This window comes from Pristiophorus japonicus, chromosome 4 (genome assembly GCF_044704955.1).
Source record: "Pristiophorus japonicus isolate sPriJap1 chromosome 4, sPriJap1.hap1, whole genome shotgun sequence".
In the NCBI taxonomy this organism is placed as follows: Eukaryota; Metazoa; Chordata; class Chondrichthyes; family Pristiophoridae; genus Pristiophorus; species Pristiophorus japonicus.
Genome location: NC_091980.1, coordinates 197,748,757 through 197,767,926, shown reverse-complemented (window position 1 = coordinate 197,767,926; position 19,170 = coordinate 197,748,757). Strand labels below are relative to the sequence as shown.

General features: G+C 44.7%; 1 protein-coding gene across 1 annotated transcript in view; it reads right to left on the bottom strand.

The window, feature by feature from the left end:
- Positions 1-19,170, bottom strand: part of LOC139262282 (formin-1-like) — a 654,821-nt gene that overhangs the window by 352,246 nt on the left and 283,405 nt on the right. Inside the window, exons 5-6 of the mRNA XM_070877435.1 lie at positions 8,601-9,451; positions 3,913-4,063 (exon numbers count right to left, since the gene is read on the bottom strand). Coding sequence (XP_070733536.1) covers positions 3,913-4,063; positions 8,601-9,451 — 1,002 coding nt within the window. The remainder of the gene's footprint in view (positions 1-3,912; positions 4,064-8,600; positions 9,452-19,170) is intronic.

The window sequence follows — 19,170 nt, the reverse complement described above, 5'->3', positions numbered from 1 at the left end:
GTTAGCAAAGCTTTTGATAAGGTCCCACATGGCAAACTGGTCACGAAGTTAAAAGCCCATGGGATCCAGTGCAAAGTGGCAAGTTGGATCCAAAATTGGCTTAGAGGTAGGAAGCAAAGGATAATGGTTGATGGATGCTTTTGTGACTGGAAGGATGTTTCCAGTGGGGTTCTGCAGGGCTCAGTACTGGGTCCCTTGCTTTTTGTGGTATACATCAATGATCTCGTTTTGAATATAGGGGGTATGATTAAAAAGTTTGCAGACGACACTAAAATTAGCTGTGTGGTTAATAATGAAGAGGAAAGTCATGGACTGCAGGAGGATATCAATCTACTGGTCAGGTGGGCAGAACAGTGTCAAATGGAATTTAATTCAGAGAAGTGTGAGGTAATGCACTTGGGGAGGGCTAATAAGGAAAGGGTATACACATTAAATGGTAGGCCACTTAGAAGTGTAGATGAACAAAGGGACCTTGGAGTGCTTGTCCACAGATCCCTGAAAGTAGCAGGCCAGCAGGATAAGGTGGTTAAGAAGGCTTACGGAATGCTTGTCTTTATTGGCCGAGGCGTGGAATACAAGAGCAGGGAGGTTATGCTTAAATTGTATAATACACTGGTTAGGCCACAGCTGGAATACTGCGTGCAGTTCTGGTTGTCGTATTATCGAAGGACGTGATTGCAGTGGAGAGGGTGCAGAGGAGATTTGCGAGGATGCTGCCTGGAATGGAGAATCTTAGCTATGAGGACAGATTGGATAGGCTGGGTCTGTTCTCCTTGGAACAGAGGAGGCTGAGGGGAGACCTAATTTTGAGGGGCCTGTATAAAATTTTGAGGGGCCTGGATATAGTGCAAGCAAGGGCCTATTTCCCTTGGTTGGGGTCAATTACGAGGGGGCATAGGTTTAAAATAGTTGGTGGAAGGTTTAGAGGGGATTTGAGCAGAAGCTTCTTCATGCAGAGGATTGTGGGGTCTGGAACTCACTGCCTGGAAAGGTGGTGGAGGCAGAAACCCTCACCACATTTAAAAGGTGGTTGGATGTGCACTTGAAGTGCCGTAACCTGCAGGGTTACGGAGTCAGAGCTGGTAAGTGAGATTAGACTGAATAACCCCTTTTTGGTTGGCGCCTGCACGATGGTAAGTATACCCTGGAATCTAATATGGCCAGAGTGATTTCCTGGACTAGTTTTGATCGCCTGGATGGGTCGGAGAGGAATTTTCCCAGATTTTTTTCCGCAATTGACCTGGGTTTCTTTCTGGTTTTTTGCCTCTCCCAGGAGATCGTATGGCTTCAGGTGGGGTGGACTATAGAATGTTGCGATACATGGGGTATCACAGTTGTGTGGGGTGGACTGGTTAGGTCGAATGCTCTTTACCAGTCCGTCATTGTTCATTGTTCATAGGTTTATATGTAACCTTCTGGGCTGCTGACCGAGGGCCTTGTGGCTATGTCGGCTGGCGAGGACACGATGGGCCGAAATGGCCTCCTTCTGCGCTCTAGATTTCTGTGTTTCTATGTTTCTACAATATCAACAATTCCAGAAGTAACAGAAACAAAGATAGTCAATTCCAGAGGAATCAATTACCTTCACCGGTTTGCCACTCTTTGTTTCTTTCTCTTTGGCCCAATCTGGACCTCTGCCATTCTGACGTGCCTCTTTCATAGGCCGGGTGCCCCTATTGTGGCATTAAAGATGTAGATGCCAGCCCCAAATATTTAAATGACCCATGTCCACGCTATTCAAGACAGGGTCAACTGTGGGTCACAATGGCAGAATTCCCACCCTGCTGCAATGCTCCTGGTTCCATGCTATTTCTACCCTCAATAGTCTTAACTTGGATTAAAAATAAATCATATTGTCACGATCCAAAATGAGACAATAAGATTCATTTTGATCAAATTTAAAACCTTATGCTCTGGATTAGCTACATCTACAAATATAAAACGTGGCTTTTGACTAATTTATTGAAATCCCGCATGCAGTGTAATATTGCTCTTTATACTTCAACATCATAACGTTATTAAAATTACAGATATTACTGCACTGTAATTTTAGATTGTTTAAATGTTATTACTTTTTTCTTTCCATATAACTGAATAAAAATCTGCAGTTGCAACAAATCTTCCTGTTCATTTCTGGAGCATATAAGATGGTTATCTGCCCAATACATCACTTAAGTAAAAATAAAGAATCTGTTTTGGCTTATGCTTTCAAATCCCCATATAACCAACAGAAGCAAAAACAGCTGTATCTATCTTATCTACATTTACACTTACATCCACACATATATCCTAAAATTTTAGAAACTTTTAGATATATTTGATTTTCAATTGTTAATAAGAACATAAGAATTAGGAGCAGGAGTAGGCCATTTGGCTTCTTGAGCCTGCTCCGCCATTTAATAAGATCATGGCTGATCTTCTACTGCAACTCTACTTTCCTGCACTGTCCCCATATCTCTTGATTCCCTTAATATTCAAAAATATATCGAAATTTTAAAAAACTATAGCATAAAAAACACATATTTAGCAAACCCAGCAACTTAGGTCTAGCATTCCATCCAGCTGACCATTTCCTCTCTCTGCTAGCTGTAGATATTCTTTTTCGAAATGAGTTTAACAACTTTAACCCGGGCCGACAATAAAAAAAAAGGCCCAATTTGCATAAGTTTGCAATTATTTGTTTAAGAGGGGCCACAAGTTGTGAGGAAAAGTAAAATTTACTCTGGCTCAATACAGGCTGCTCTTCTGAGGTTGAGGTTAAGATAAATTGGGCTTTAGTTTTGGTTGTCTATAGCCTTAGTTAGCGCCCAGAGACGACGGTAATGCGAGGGTTAGAGCTTAGCAATTGGGTTTGCAGCTTTTAGCGCCCCACCAGAAAATTTGTTACAGGTTTAGCGGGAGCACAAACCGGTAGCGCCTGGCTGCTGACAATCACTCCGATCATGACGTCAGTCCTGATACAACGCCCATGCTTGTGCCCCACTCGCTAAATTGGGTGCGGCTGCCTCATTTAGTGCCCGCCAATAACAACGTCTGGAAAACCAGTTGGTACAGGTTTGCAGTGTCGTTAATTGGTGGCTATTTAAAGGGATGAGGAAGCGCTTCCTTCAGAGGTCAAGTTAGTGCAAGGTTTACACAGAGCACGGTGTGTGAGCCTCCAAGTTTGCAGTGGCAGTCAGACATAACAGTACAGGTCGAAAACAAGTGCTTTTGAAAACTTTAATGGGTGCATTACTATGCCGTGCCTTTCAGACTCGGCTTTTCCCGGGATTTGAATCGGAGTTCGACGCATGCGCAATGGCTCTGCAGAATTTAGCGACAGAACTTTCGTTAGCCCCCCCTCCACCCCCAGGTCAAGTGTGTAATGGCTGATTTTGTGCCACCTTCAGCTCTTCGCCCAATCTCAAATTTTTGGGCGGAGACACAAGGCGTTAAAATTACCGCTCCGCCTGGGTTAACACCTTAACTGAGACGTGACCGAATTTTCCCCCCATTGTTTGGGCAGAGTAGAAATGGTAATTCTTTCCTGCATCTAACTCGTGATATACTCTCACTTGGTAGTACTCAAAAGTGACTAAGTGTTCCATGTACAGGTACCACCAGTGACAGACTTTCCGTAATGAACATGAAATTTCACTCAAAAATATAAACTTAAAGATTAAAAATTTCTGAGGTAAAATCACACTGTGCAATATTAACATCAAAACTGCAATTAATGTGGTTGCATTCTAATATCGCAATGCAATTTCACCCCACTTGTGCCCTAAAATTTATTCTTTACAATTTAAAAAGATGCTTATCATCTAGATTTGGTTTATTTGAAAATGCCCTATACTTTCTGTAGTTGAGAAGCCAGGGTAGAACCAATTCTATACCCTGTGATAAATGTAGCTTATTCACATTAAATCTAACCTTTTTAGTCTTGGATGCCTTTTGGTAGGTGTCTGACAAAGGCTTCTTCTTTTCCTTCATTGTTGCTTTAGAGAAGAGCTCTTCAAATTCTTCAGGATCTTGGATACAAGGCTCCTCCAGTGATTCCCAAATGGTTGATATTTTAGCATCTCTGGAAAGAATAAAATAAATAACCTTTTACAAAACACTGCATTTACAGAGGAACTAACCTATAAGGTAGTCACATTGATACAACATGAAGGTTTTGTAGACATAGTAGCTTAAAAGCTAAAACAAAAATCTTTGAGCAGTAGCACAAAATCTTTATAAAACTCAACGTGAGATTATTTAAAGAAACACATAATACTGAACCTCGGTGTTAATCTCAATAAATTGTATAAAAAATAGTTAGCAAGACAATCCCAAACAATTTCATTTGTTTCTATCTCAGATATACAAACCTAGAAATTGGGCCATGCATCAGTGGTTTTCAGAGGTTAAATGATCTCCTAAGCCTCAAATATGGCAGGCAGGAAGTGCACACTCATGAGCCAGAATTGGACTGCCCATCATATTGGTAAAGGCCAAAACATCAGCATACACCACGTATGCCTGAAACAGGCATTAGGGCCCTTTGATAGGTAAATAAGTGGCTCAATACCTTCTTGACACCCCCACAGCAAGACTGAAGCAGCCTTCCCAATCTGATCGCCCCCCCCCTGCCCTTCCCTCACTGACCTGAGGGATGCTGCTAGCTTCTAAGCAGCTTGATCTTCAATTACACTTCGCTGGCAGCTCTGCACAGCTTGCACGCTCCATGGAACTGAGGCTCAATATTGCAGTTGCCTCGAGCCTCATCATTCAGGCACAGGGATTGTACCCTGCATCCACCCACACGCGCATAAAATGGTTGCACCCAAATATTTAGGCCACTATGTCTACATGAAGTATGTTCATTGTGAGGGACAGTGTAAAATATCCAAGCAGTATTCTTACAATGAGCACTCAGCACATGAACAAGCAAAACTTACATGAAATTACGAGTTTCACAATCTGCTGGCATTAATGCGGCGGGGCAGGACTACTGCACGCCCCATGGCCTAGATGATGACACCGTTCAGAATCTTGGGGTCAGCTATTTTTAATATTCTTTGGCAGAACATAGATGTAAGCCCCATCAGCAATTAGGAACATAGGAACAGGAGTAGGAAATTTAGCCCCTCGAGCCTGTTCCGCCATTCACTGAGATCATGGCTGATCTGTGACCTGACTCCATCTACCACCTTTGCCCCATATCCCTTAATACCTTTGGTTAACAAAAATCTATCGATCTCAGATTTAAAATTACAATTGATCAATTGCCGTTTGCGGAAGAGAGTTCCAAACTTCTTGCACTCTTTGCCTGTAGAAGTCTTTCCTAACTTCACTCCTAAAAGGTCTGGCTCTAATTTTTAGACTATGCCCCCTAGAGGTTGAGTCCCCAACCAGCAGAAATAGATTCTCTTTATCTACCCTATCAGTTCCCCTTAATATCTTAAAAACTTCAATCAAATCACCCCTTAATTTGTGTAATCTCACCTGGTAATTTAACTCTTGGGAGTCTAGGTATAATTCTGGCAAATCTACGCTGAACTCCCTCAACGGCCAATATATCCTTCCGAAGATATGGTGCCCAGAACTGCTCACAGTACTCCAGGTGTGATCTAACCAGGGCTTTGTATAGCTATAGCATAACTTCTACCTCCTTGTACTTTAGTCCCCTAGATATAAAGGCCAGCATCCATTAGCCTTTTGAATTATTTTCTGTATCTCTCCATGACATATTAATGATCTATCTACATGGACCCCTAAGTCTTTTTGGACCTCCACTGTTTCTAGCTTTTCACCATTTAGAAAGTACTCTGTTCTATCCTTTTTAGGTCCAAAGTAGATGACCTCACATTTGCCTATACTGAAATCCATTTTCCAGTTTTACCCATTTGCTTAATCTATTAATATCTCTTTGTAATTTTATGCTTCCATCTATACGGCTTACAATGCCACCTATCTTTGTGCCATTGGCAAACTTGAATATGTGGCTTTCTATCCCATCATCTAAGTCATTAATAAATACGATGAATAGTTGAGGACTGAAACACCCTTGTAGGTCTGGAAAACTTAAGGGAAGGAGGGATGCAGAGAAAGATGCATTGTGTCCTGATTTAAAGACAGCCGGGAACATTCTTCCTGCATCTAATAAAGGGGCCCGGAAATCGAATTTTATAACATAAAAATCAAATTTGCAAAGAGGTTTCCTTTTCTCTTATATTCCAGCTAAACAACATGAACAACAGCGTAAACAAACATATTTCTTCCTTTCTTTGCCCAAGCACAAAGCAGGTGGAGCACATCTGAGGAGGTGTTCTGGCATAAGGCACAGTACCAACTTCCTTGGGCACTGCTTCGTCATTCTGGGATAAAGTGAGGTGGGAGGGTTATGAATGCTCCCTCTTGCCTCATTAACACCTCAATGCTGGCACTATGCATATTGCAGGCACATGCCTGCTCTACTCAATTGGGGAAGCTCCAGAAATCCTAGGGCAATGTAAAGTGGGTGCAATCCAGACATAACAGAGTAGATTTTAACTTGGTGCCTCAGTAAAAGTGGCATTGCAGATCAGCTGACCATTACAGAAATTTTCTGATTTTCATTTCTAATAAATTGAGAGTAATATCAGGGCCATAGTCTCAATAATAAACTAAATAGCACTATCGTTCAGTGGCTAGTTGGTTACTAAAAGAAGTGTGGGGCAAGAATTCTTGTTTTTGTTCATTTGAGTGAAAAAGTAGAATTGAGTAAAATGCTGTGGAATGTAGGTAGAAAACACTAACAAACTATTTGTCTGTCTTTTAATGTTGCTCTGAGGAATCCTACCCGTTTAGAAGGTATTAGAAAACTAGTAAAAAAGCTGGTATTTATTTGTTAAAGGTTACTAACGAGGAACTTGTGTAGCATTTCACAGCTGCAGAGTCAAATCAAAAAATGAGTATGTTACTCCAAGTCAGGTCTGATAATGCAAACAAAAACAAATGCCCGAGCAGTTCATAGAACCAGTGTGTTGGCCTGAATAGGGATATGGTGCAAAATAAGTATTTTAATTAAGCTAATTAGCAAATTGATGCCTTTCTATTCTACTTTTAAAGCAATGGGTCAGCAGTGGCAGATGCAGAAATTTACAAATGGAAACGCAAATGTTAAAGGCAAAAAATTATATTCTGGTTCATCCCATCCCTTTTGAATACAATTCTTCTTAAATTTACTAAAAAACTGACTGCTTTACACCAATATAACTAGCAAATGGTTCTGTTTGTTTTTTTAAAAGTCATTTTCAGTTATTTAAAATCGGTTCATCTGTGCAATGAATGCCGCTATTAACAGATGTATCTGCCAGGACCTGATGACACGGATGGAAGTAATTTCTTAAAGGGAAACTGCTAATCTCTTTTAGCTGTAATTTCTCTTTCCATTTTTCTGGAATTCTTTTTGCAGGTCTGCATCATGGGAGCTTCAGGGTTTATACTGCAGTATTTTAGGAGACTCCATGAAAAAAGGAAATTGGGCATTTAGAAAAGCAGAGTCTGACAAAGAACTGTGAGGAAGCCAGTCTAAGTCTATCAGGAACAATTAAAATAATTAAAATAACATGGATTGAAAAATCAAGATTCACAGGAGTTAAGGTACTGCAAAAAGGCAAAGAAATTTGAAAACTTGACAGTGAGCTGGATAACAAAAAGACACATTGATGTTTAGATAGGGGAGACTGACAGGAATAAAGACTTATTATGGCAAAAGGCCAAGTCCCTCTAATTTCAAAATACTACTGTCACCACTACAAGGAGGGAATTGTGATGGCTTCCAGAAGGTACAAGTAGCAGCCAGGATAGGGAGATCTAAGCTGCTTCCAAGATTTCCTAACACTTACTGGTTGAAATGCCATAAAACATCGCTTACATTACTACACTTTAACATTGTGGATGAAAAATAACAGGCACAATTATTTATGTTTTGAAAAATGCATTAGAATTATGCTGAGAAAGTAAGGTTTTTTCGGGTCTTTTTCTCCATTCAAACACTTAATTATAGTTAGTTAATGTTTTAGGCATTTCGAGTTAGCCTGCATTTAATAAAATTAACTGTTTTGACAAGAGATAGACTTGTACAGTACAGTGGAAATTAACTAGTGTTAAATCTCAAAGAATAAGAACAAAGCCCACCAAACAAATGCTGTTTGATTTATTACTGTTGTATCATCAGTTTAAAATGGAAAGAATGAAAAAAATTATAAAAATTGCAACTCAGTTTTTTCCAACTTATACTAATTTGATTACTATGGGGTAAATTTTTGTCCTCATCACATGGTCAGTAAGCTGGCAGAGCAGAACACCCGCCGTCATAGAATTCAACCGATTTTCATTCCATGAATTTCATTCGTCAGGTTCTACAACAGGAAGGTGATCTGCTCATCCAGATACAGCCCACATGGTGAAGGTGACAATTTATCCCTTCCCTTTTCAATAATATTATTCACAATAAGTGATTGAGTGAATTCAGCAAATTACTGTAATTGTATGGTAAATGTAGCTCTAAATTGTTATGTGAATGGAACATCGCTAAAATATCCCATTCTATTTACATGTATGCTGGCAAACTTAGCATTTATTTTCAGTACCTGGCATCCTTTATCTGAATCCTTGTCCAATATAATGGTTTCATTGGATGACGTGGTTCTATTATAGGCTTCCTTGCACCTCTGTCTGTCGACAAGCTGGGATTAGGAGGTGGAGGTGGAGGGCCACAGCCTGGGGGAGGAGGTGGAGGTGGAGGGCCACAGCCTGGAGGAGGAGGTGGAGGTGGAGGGCCACAGCCTGGGGGAGGAGGTGGAGGAGGTGGCAGTCCCCAGCTTGGGGGAGGAGGTGGAGGTGGAGGTGGAGGAGGTGGAGGTCCACAGCCTGGGAGAGGAGGTGGAGGTGGAGGTGGAGGTGGAGGTGGAGCTGGAGGAGGTGGAAGACTCCAACCTGGGGGAGGAGGTGGAGGTGGAGGAGGTGGAGGTGGAGGTCCACGGCCTGGGAGAGGAGGTGCAGAACATTGAGACTGGTCTGAATGTGGTGGTGATAAAGAAGGAGGTGGAACAGGCAGCAAGTCTGACTCTTGCGAAGTTGAGGTTTGTGAGGATGATAAAGCTTCATCATTTCTAGACTGTAGCGAGAGAGCTGACTGACCATTCAAGTTCAAGGAAGCAAGATTCAGCTTTCCTGGGACACTCAAATTGCTTCTGGCTATTTTGCCATCTTCTTGGTTCAGCTGTATGAATGTTTCTCTGTCAGTTTGAATGCAAACATTGCGAAATGTCTTTGGCACAAGTTCATCTACAGTGGAAACAGCAATGTCTCTTGTTTCAGATTTTCCCTCTTTTGTTTTATTTTCCAAGTTATTTTTCAGTTGTGCAACAGTTTCATCAAGTTTAGCTATTGCTTCAGCATGTTCCCCACGTATATGGAAAAGTTTCAACTCAAATTCGTGCTGTTGAGAAACAGTATACAAATTAATATCAACATAAATTAAATATACTTAACCAAGCATATAATTATGTTTTTGTTCTTGATTAGATATTGGCTACTTAGGTTTTACAATCATTTTCTTTTTCACATTGAAGTTTTTATTCTAGTAACTAGATTTTCCTCCATGTGTGGCTTCACCGCCTAAGTTGGGACAAGGCTCAAGTTCTGCCTGCCGTCTTGACCCCGTGATGACTCTGAACCAGCTTGCTCATTAAAATGTAGGACGGACTCCTCATTGTATTGGTGCCACACAGAGATCCTGCAGATGCTAGGGAATGAACTGTGGCAATGCTATTGCAGTTCAGCTACTGCAGCACCAGAATAGGAGGAAGCATAATTAAAAGGAAGAAGATATGCCAGAGAGACATTCTTTTGTTACAAACCCTGGCACTGCTGCAGCCCCTTCAAGACCAGGTATGGGGGCAAAAGAATGGAAGAGGGGGCCACCTCTAGAATTACCCCCTGTTGTCTATCCGCAGGCTTCCTTCCATTGTCCCACCATGTACCACCACCCACCTTCTACCAGTAGCTGAGATAGGCAGCTTCGGGATGAAGATCTGGTGATAGACTGCCCTGTTCCATTTTCCTTCTTCCTCCACCAATGATACTACTCAATTACAAATGGTTGTAGTGCAATAAAATCTAGGCCTATACATTTCAACACTTATGTTTGGTTTGCTTTATTCCACTTTGTAATTTGGCTTTCTAGCTTCTGACTGACCTCAAGATACATGTGCTTTTACATGCAGTTTCCCACAGACAATAGCTAAGTAATGAGCTTAATTATGTACATCTTACCTTAGCAATTAAACATTGCGATCGTAGTTCTGACCCCAGACTACCTATGAGATCAGAGCCTTGAAATTTTGCAGAGGCTCTGCAGATCTCTCGTAACTCTGGGAGCAGATTGATGGAATACCCAGCAAAACTGCATACAACAACAACTTGCATTTATATAGTGCCAATAATATGGTAAAACCTCCAAAGGTGCTTCACAAGAGATTATGGACCCAAGTTTGTCCAGGAGTTGCTCCGTTTTTTTTGGAGCAACTAGATTTTTTTTGGAGTATTTTAAAAATCACAATTCTGGCCATTTAATTTGCTCCAGTGTAAGTGAGTTAGTTAGGTTTTTTTTTAAGTTTAGTTTTTTTTTTCAAAAGGGAACGTTACCAGCCACTTACACCTGTTTTGGCCATTTAAGCAAGTTTAGATAGCTAAAAGTTACTCCAAACTAACTTAGGCCAGCGTATGTGGCCACTTGTGGCTGCACAGAAAAACCTTGCAGTGAATTAAGAAATCAGCGCAGGTAGCCAGAGATGGGGGGGGGGGAAGGGAAGTGAGAGGACCTTGCAAAGCACTAAACACCTTCACAACAACATTAAAGAAGCATAAGTACATTTAAAGCACCAAGCACTAAACAAAGCACAAAAATAAGCATTCAATAACAAATAAAAAATACAAGGAAGCTGAGAGGACCTGCAGCTAGCACCAAGACTTACAAAGCACTAAACAACTAGATTAAAAATAGCTTGGTAAACTAGCAAATACATTATAGCAAGTCCTGTAAATAAGAGTTTCAGCCAAACTATTTTACAGAATTCCTTTTGAAAGCAGATGCAGAGTAAACTTGACTGTAAATCAAACAAGAATTTAGGACCACATATTCAATCAATAAATAAATAAATAAACAAATAAAAAATAGAAGTCCTACCTTCAACAAAGCTTTACTACAGAAAAACACGAGTAGCTGGCCGCTGAAGAGGGAGCCCATTCGGCCAGGGCTAGGGGCGGTAAGACACACACCGGGAGGCTAGGCTCAACACGGCATCGGTAAAGGGGGGGCGGTGGCTGAATGCGACATCAGTAAAGGGGGGGGAGGCTGAACACGGCATTGGTAAAGGAGGTGGGAGGAGGATTAACACGGCATTGGTAAAGGGGAGAAGGGGGGAGGCTGAGCACGGCAGGGAAAGCCAATGAGGGAGCCCAATCGGCCAGTGCGAGGGGCGGCGTGCTTCGGGCCCCACCTACACAGCCTGCAGAGATTCTGGGGGCAGGAGCTACTGCACATGCACACGCACTCTAGCACGCATGTGCAGAGGTCCCGGCACTGCTTTCAGCACTGGGACCTGGCTCCGCCCCCCACTGCTTGTGGTGCACCACGCCAAGGCCTGCGGCATTCCAAGGAGTGGGGAGAATACCTAGGTAAGTTTTCGGCACCGTTTTTAATGTAGAAAGTCAGCGCACCTCACAGAGGTGAAATTTGGGCAGATGAGAGATAGGTTTTAATGAGCAACTTAAAGGAGGAAAGAGAGGTAGAGAGACGGCGAGGTTTAGGGAGGGAATTTCAGAGCTTAGGGCCTAGGCAACACAAGGCATGGCCACCAATGGTTGAATGATTAAAATCAGGAATGCTCAAAATGTCAGAATAAGAGAACAGATACCTCAGAGGTTTGTGGGACTGGAGGAGAAGACAGAAGTAGGGAGGAAAGAAGCCATGGAGTGATTTGAAAACAAGGATGAGAATTTTAAAATCGAGGTGTTGTTTAACAGGAAGCCAATGTAGGTCAGCGAACACAGGAGTGGTGAGTGAACAGGACTTGGTACATCCAGTTATGCCATGTCTTCAGTGTTTGTTATTGGGAGATTCTTCATTATATTACAAGGGGCAGAATTTTTGTCCAACCCGTACAAAGCAAATGATGAGCAGGAGTTCGGGCCAGGGACTGGAATTATTGAGCCATTATTTTAGTGATTAATTATTTTTTTGTATTTTTTTCATTCCTGGGGTGTGGCCCATTTATTGCCTATCCCTAATTGCTCTTGAGAAGCTGGTGGTGAGCCGCCTTCTTGAACTGCTGCAGTCCTTGTGGTGAAGGTACTCCCACCGTGCTGTTAGGGAGAATGTTCCAGGGTTTTGATCCAACGGCCATGAAGGAATGGTGATATATTTCCAAGTCAGGACGGTATCTTTTAGAGGAACTTGCAGGTGATGGTGTTCCCAGGCACCTGCTGCCCATGTCCTTCTAGGTGATAAAGGTCGAGGGTTTGGGAGGTGCTGTCGAAAAAGCCTTGACGAGTTGCTGCAGTGCATCTTGTTGATGGTACCAACTGCAGCCACAGTACACCAGTGGTGGAGGAAATGAATGTTTAAAAGGTGGTGGATGGGGTGCTGGTCAAGTGGACAACTTTGTCCTGGATGGTGTCATGCTCCTTGTAATCATCCAGGCAAATGGAGAGTATTCCATCACACTCTTGATTTATGCCTTACAGATGGTGGAATGGCTTTAAGGAATCAGGAGGTGAGACACTCGCTGCAGAATACCCAGCTTCTGACCTGCTCTTGTAGCCACAGTATTTATGTGGCTGGTCCAGTTAAGTTTCTGGTCAATAGTGAGTTCCAGGATGTTGATGGTGGGGAATTCGGTGATGGTAATGCCGTTGAACGTCAAGGGGCGATGGTTAGACTCTCTCTTGTTGGAGGTAGTCATTGCCTGGCACTTGTGTGGTGTGAATGTTACTTGCCACTTATCAGCCCAAGCCTGAATGTTATCCAGGTCTTACTGCATGCGAGCATAGGCTGCTTCATTATCTGGAGAGTTTCGAATGGAACGGAACACTGTGCGAGCATCTACGAACATCCTCACTTCTGACCTTATGATGGAGGGAAGATCATTGATGAAGCAGCTAAAGATGATTGGATCTACGACACTGCCCAAAGGAACTCCTGCAGCAATGACCTCCAACAACCACAACCATCTTCCTTTGTGCAACCACTGGAGAGTTTTCCTCCTGATTCCCATTGACTTCAGTGTTACTAGGGCTCCTTGATGCCACACACTCGGTCAAATGTTGCCTTGATGACAAGGGCAGTCACTTACACCTCACCTCTGGAATTCAGCTCTTTTGTTCATGTTTGGACCAAGGCTGTAATGAGGTCTGGAGCCGAATGCTCCTGGCGGAACCCAAACTGAGCATCGGTGAGCAGGTCAGGTTTTGGTGAGTAAGTGCCACTAGATAGCACTGTCGATGACATCTTCCATCACTTTGCTGATAATTGAAAGTAGACTGATGGGTCGGTAATGGGCCAGATTGGATTTGCCCTGCATTTTGTGGACAGGACATACCTGGGCAGTATTCCACATTGTTGGGTAGATGCCAATGTTGTATTTGTATTGGAACAGCTTGGCTAGAGGCACGGCTAGTTCTGGAGCATAAATTTTCAGCACGATAGCCGGTAGTGAAACAAATTGGCTGAAGACTGGCTTCTGCGATGGTGGGGACCTCAGGAGGAGGAAACCTTGGTTACCAGCCATAATGGAATCCTACACACTCCAGCCCCGCCTGTCCCTCCCCAATACCGCCGCCGCCCCCCCCACACACACCGATGACAGAAATGGACAGGCAATTAAGAGTTCCTCTTTACATAAACTGACAGGATTTATGGTTTTTCATTTCGAAAATAACATCTGTTCATGAAACAAATGCTAGCTACACGAGTCTTTTTGTTGTCCTGGATTGAAATTCTAACTTCTAGAGGTCTGCTGACCTGAAGTGAAATCTCAGTGCTCCATAAATGTGAAATTCTGCAAGGCACTGGACTTCCAGAAAACAACTACTGAGCCTGCTGGTCTAACATAAGAACATAATAAATAGGAGCATGAGTAGGCCATATGGTTTCTTGAGCCTGCTCCGTCATTCAATACGATTATGGCTGATCATTGACCTCAACTCCACGTTCCTGCCCAATCCCCATATCTCTTGATTCCCCTGGAGTCCAAAAATTTATCTATCTCAGCATTAAGTTTACTCAAAGACTCAGCATCCACAGCCCTCTGAGGTAGAGAATTCCAAAGATTCACAACCTTCTAAGTGAAGAAAATCCTCTTCATCTCGGTCTTAAATGGCCAACCCCTTAGCCTATGACTATGCCCCCTAGTTCTAGACGTTCCAGCCAGGGGAAACAACCTGTCAGCATCTACCCTGTCAATCCCCTTCAGAATCTTGTATGTTTCAATGAGATCACCTCTCATTCTTCCAACCTCCAGAGAGTATAGGCCCATTCTACACAATCTCGCATCATAGGACAGCCCTCTTATCCCAGGAATCAATCTTGTGAACCTTCATTGCACCAAGGCAAGTATATCCTTCCTTAGATAAGGAGACCAGAACTGTGCACAGAGTAAGGAAGTCTTGCTACAACTGTACAGGGCCTTGGTGAGATCTCGCATCATAGGACAGCCCTCTTATCTCACCTAGGCCCTGTACAGTTGTAGCAAGACTTCCTTACTCTGATACGCCTTGCAATAAAGGCTAACATGCCATTTGCATTTTGTAATCTATTTGCTTCATGGGTTCATGCTTAAGAATTCATAGCAACACATTGCTATTAAGAACTAGTTGGTTTATCAACAAATGTTTAGCAATCAAACTACACATTACCAATTAATCCACTTGGCTCACAACTGCATAGCTCATTGTGGGCGACCTAGACCCAACTGACTGGAGTTTTATTGAGTCTTGTGAACATCATGTGACTGGCTAAGCCACTCACAATGCAACAGCTCTACAACTATTTTGTGTAGAAACTTTAAATCAAGTGCCTGGAACAGCTCCACAATTATTTTTGTGAATCTATAAATCATCATTATAGGCAGACCCTTGAAGCAAGGATGAATTGCTTCCATGCCAAAAAGGGATGAGCTCACAGGTATTTCAATGAAGGACCTAATATTCCAGATCCCAAACTACATCATGAAGGTTGGAAGATGCCTGTGCATGGATTTTTTTAACGTGTGGTGTCCGTTGCACACCAGTCACCACACAGGCTTGACAGAGCTAGGTCTTGGTCCAATGGCAAGGATTACCCAAGACTAAGTGGAGACCAGCTCTGCTGCACAGACCGAGCGCGCACACATATTGCAGTGTGGGCTGGCCCGTGCTGCCTCTGGGCCCTCGCCTCTTCTGGGCCGCAAATTCACGCCTCTCTTGGGCCCCGGTCACTTCCCTCTGCAGACTCTTGCTGCTCCTTCGCCCCTCCTGCTGTGCCTGCCCACACTGCAATCAGCGACCTGGCTTTGTAGCAGTCGCCCTCCTGCAGCAGCACACGCTGCTCCCTGCAGTGGAATGCCGCCGCATGCTGCTAGCTCCAATGACTCCGGCCTGCTGATGGCCTTGCAAGCCGGGATGCGCAAATTTCCAGGCCGGGCCACTGCACGCTGCTCCCTCCAATGGCCCTGGCCTGCTGATGGTCTTGCAGGCCAGGACCGCGCCAATTGCCGGGCCCCCTTGTTAATGGGGGGCACTAAAACCGGCAAATGAAACAAATTAAACTTTAAACTTTAACGATCAAATTAAAATTTGGTTGCCGGGGGTGATGATGCACTCAAGTCCCTCCAGCACCCACCTCTCGCGGAAAGCCATGAGCGTACCGTTGGACACCGCGTGCTCAATCTCCAGGGACACCCTGGCTCGGATGTAACCGCGGAAGAGAGGCAGGCAGTCGGGCTGAACGACCCCCTCGACCGGCCACTGCCTGGACCGATTGATAGCCACCTTGGCCATGCCCAGGAGCAGTCCTACGAGGAGGTCTTCCGACCTGCCCGCTCCCTTCCGCACAGGGTGCCCAAAGCTCAGGAGTGTGGGACTGAAGTGCAACCAGAATTTGAGGAGCAGCCCCTTCAAATATTGGAAGAGGAGCTGCAACCTCGTACACTCAACATAAACATGGAACACGGACTCCTCTAGATCGCAGAAATTACAGGCGGCCTGGGAGCCCGTGAATCGACTTAAAAACTTATTGCACGGGACTGCTCCGTGCAACACCCTCCAGGCCAAGTTCCCAGTAAATAGAGGGAGGACTCCCGCATAGAGAGCACTCCATTGGGGACCCCCGCCTCCTCCGGATGGCAAGATGGTGTGCCATGGCGTGTCCGGACGGCAGACGAGGATGGCAACGTGGAGAGTGTGCAAGAGCAGCCCGCAACAGCTCTACAACTCTTTTGTTGTTTCGGTAAAAACAATAAAAAGTTAAATCAAGTGCCCCCTGGCTAAAATGGTGCGGGGTGGGGGGGAACTAAAACCGACAAACTTAAGCAAATTAATCTTTAGGAAGTCAACTGGTTCAAATTTAAATTTGGTTGCCGGGGTTGATAATACACTCCAGTCCCTCCGGCGCCCACCTCTCACGGAAGGCTGCGAGCGTACCGGTGGACATCATGTGCTCCATCTCCAGGGATACCCTGGCTTGGATGTAACCACGGAAGAGAGGCAAGAAGTCGGGCTGAACGACCCCCTCAATTGCCCGCTGACTGGACCGGTTGATGTTCACCTTGGCTATGCCCAGGAGCAATCCTGCGAGGAGGCCTTCCAGCTTGCCCGCTCCCCTCCGCACAGGGTGCCCAAAGATCAGGAGCGTGGGACTGAAGTGCAACCAGAATTTGAGGAGCAGCCCCTTCAAATATTGGAAGAGGGGCTGCAACCTTGCACATTCTACATATACATGGAACACAGACTCCTCCAGACCGCAGAAATTACAGGTGGCCTGGGGGCCCATGAACCGACTTAAAAACTTAGTGCACGGGACTGCTCCGTGCACCACCCTCCAGGCCAAGTCACCAATAAGGGGAGGACTCCCACGTAGAGAGCACTCCATTGGGGATCTCCGCCTTCTCCGGATGGCAAGGTGGTGCGCCATGGTGTGTCCGGACGGTAGACAAGGATGGCAACATGAAGAGTGTGTAAGAGCAGCTCGCAACAGCTGTACAACTCTTTTGTTGAGAACAAAACAAACATTAAATCGTGCCCCCTGGTTAAAGGGGGGGGGGGGGGGAACACTTCAAACAGTTTTCAAGCGCCCTTTTTTGGGTTTGTTTTGTTTTTTGGGTTTTTTTTAATGTGTTTTTTTTGGCACTAAAACACAAATTATACAAGTGCCCCCTGGCTAAAAGGGGAGGGGGACACTAAAACCCGGCATAGTAAACAAATTAAACATTAAAACATATAAAATCAAATTAAAATTTGGTTGCTGGGGGTGATGATGCACTCCAGTCCCTCCGGTGCCCACCTCGCACGGAAGGCCGCGAGCGTACCGGTGGACGCCACGTGCTCCATCTCCAGGGACACGCTGGCTTGGATGTAACCGCGGAAGAGAAGCAGGCAGTCAGGCTGAATGACCCCCTTGATCGCCCACTGCCTGGACCACCTGATGGCACCTTTGGCCGTGCCCAGGAGCAGTCCTACGAGGAAGCCCTCGGACATACCCGCTCCCCTTCGCACAGGGTGCCCAAAGATCAGGAGTGTGGGACTGAAGTGCAACCAGAATTTGAGGAGCAGCCCCTTTAAATAATGGAACAGGGGCTGCAACCTCGCACATTCCATAAAAACGTGGAACACGGTCTCCTCCAGACCGCAGAAATTGCAGGCGGCCTGGGAGCCCATGAACCGACTTAAAAATTTATTGCACGGGACTGCTCCGTGCACCACCCTCCATGCCAAGTCCCCAATAAATAAGGGGGGGGAATTCCCACATAGAAAGCACTCCATTGGGGACCCCCGCCTTCTCCAGACGGCAAGATGGTGCGCCATGGCGTGTCCGGACAGCAGACGAGGATGGCAAAGTGGAGAGTGTGCAAGAGCAGCTCGCAACAGCTCTACAACTCTTTTGTTGCAACCAAGGAATGAACATTAACTCAAGTGCCCCCTTATTAAAGGGGGTGGGGGGGGGGGGGACACTCCAAACAGTTTACAGTGCCTTTTTCTTGTTTGGTGTCTTTTTTTTGTGGGTTTTTATGTGTTTTTTTTGTGGGGTTTTTTTGGCACTAAAACCACAAATATATACAAGTGCCCCCTTTAAAAGGGGAGGGGGACACCAAAACCCGGCAATAAAACAAATTAAACTTTAAAACATATAAAATTAAATTAAAATTTGGTTGCTGGGGGTAATGATGCACTGCAGTCCCTCTGTGCATCATGGTGTGTCTGGACAGCAGACGAGGATGGCAAAGTGGAGAGTGTGCAAGAGCAGCTCGCAACAGCTCTACAACTCTTTTGGTTGGATAAAATAAAACAGTTAAGTCAAGTGCCCCCCAATCTGGGGGACACGCCAAACATTTTTCAAGGCACTTTTTTCCTTTTTTTGTTTTTTTTGGGGGCACTAAAATCATACATTTTACAAGTGCCCCCTATAAAAGGTGGTGGGGGACACACACTAAAACCCGGCAGTTAAAACAAATTAAACTTTAAAACATATAAAATCAAATTAAAATTTGGTTGCCAGGGGTAATAATGCACTCCAGTCCCTCCGGCGCCCAGCTCTCATGGAAGGCCGCGAGCGTACCAGTGGACACCGCGTGCTCCATCTCCAAGGACACCCTGGCTCGGATGTACACACGGAAGAGAGGGAGGCAGTCGGGCTAAACGACCCCCTTGACCACCCGCTGCCTGGACCGGCTGATGGCCCCCTTGGCCGTGCCCAGGAGAAGTCCTACGAGGAGATCCTCGGACCTACTCGCTCCCCTCCGCACAGGGTGCCCAAAGATCAGGAGTGTGGGACTGAAGTGCAACCAGAAATTGAGGAGCAGCCCCTTTAAATAATGAAACAGGGGCTGCAACCTTGCACACTCCATAAAAACGTGGAACACGGACTCTTCCAGAGCGCAGAAATTGCAGGCGGCCTGGGAGCCC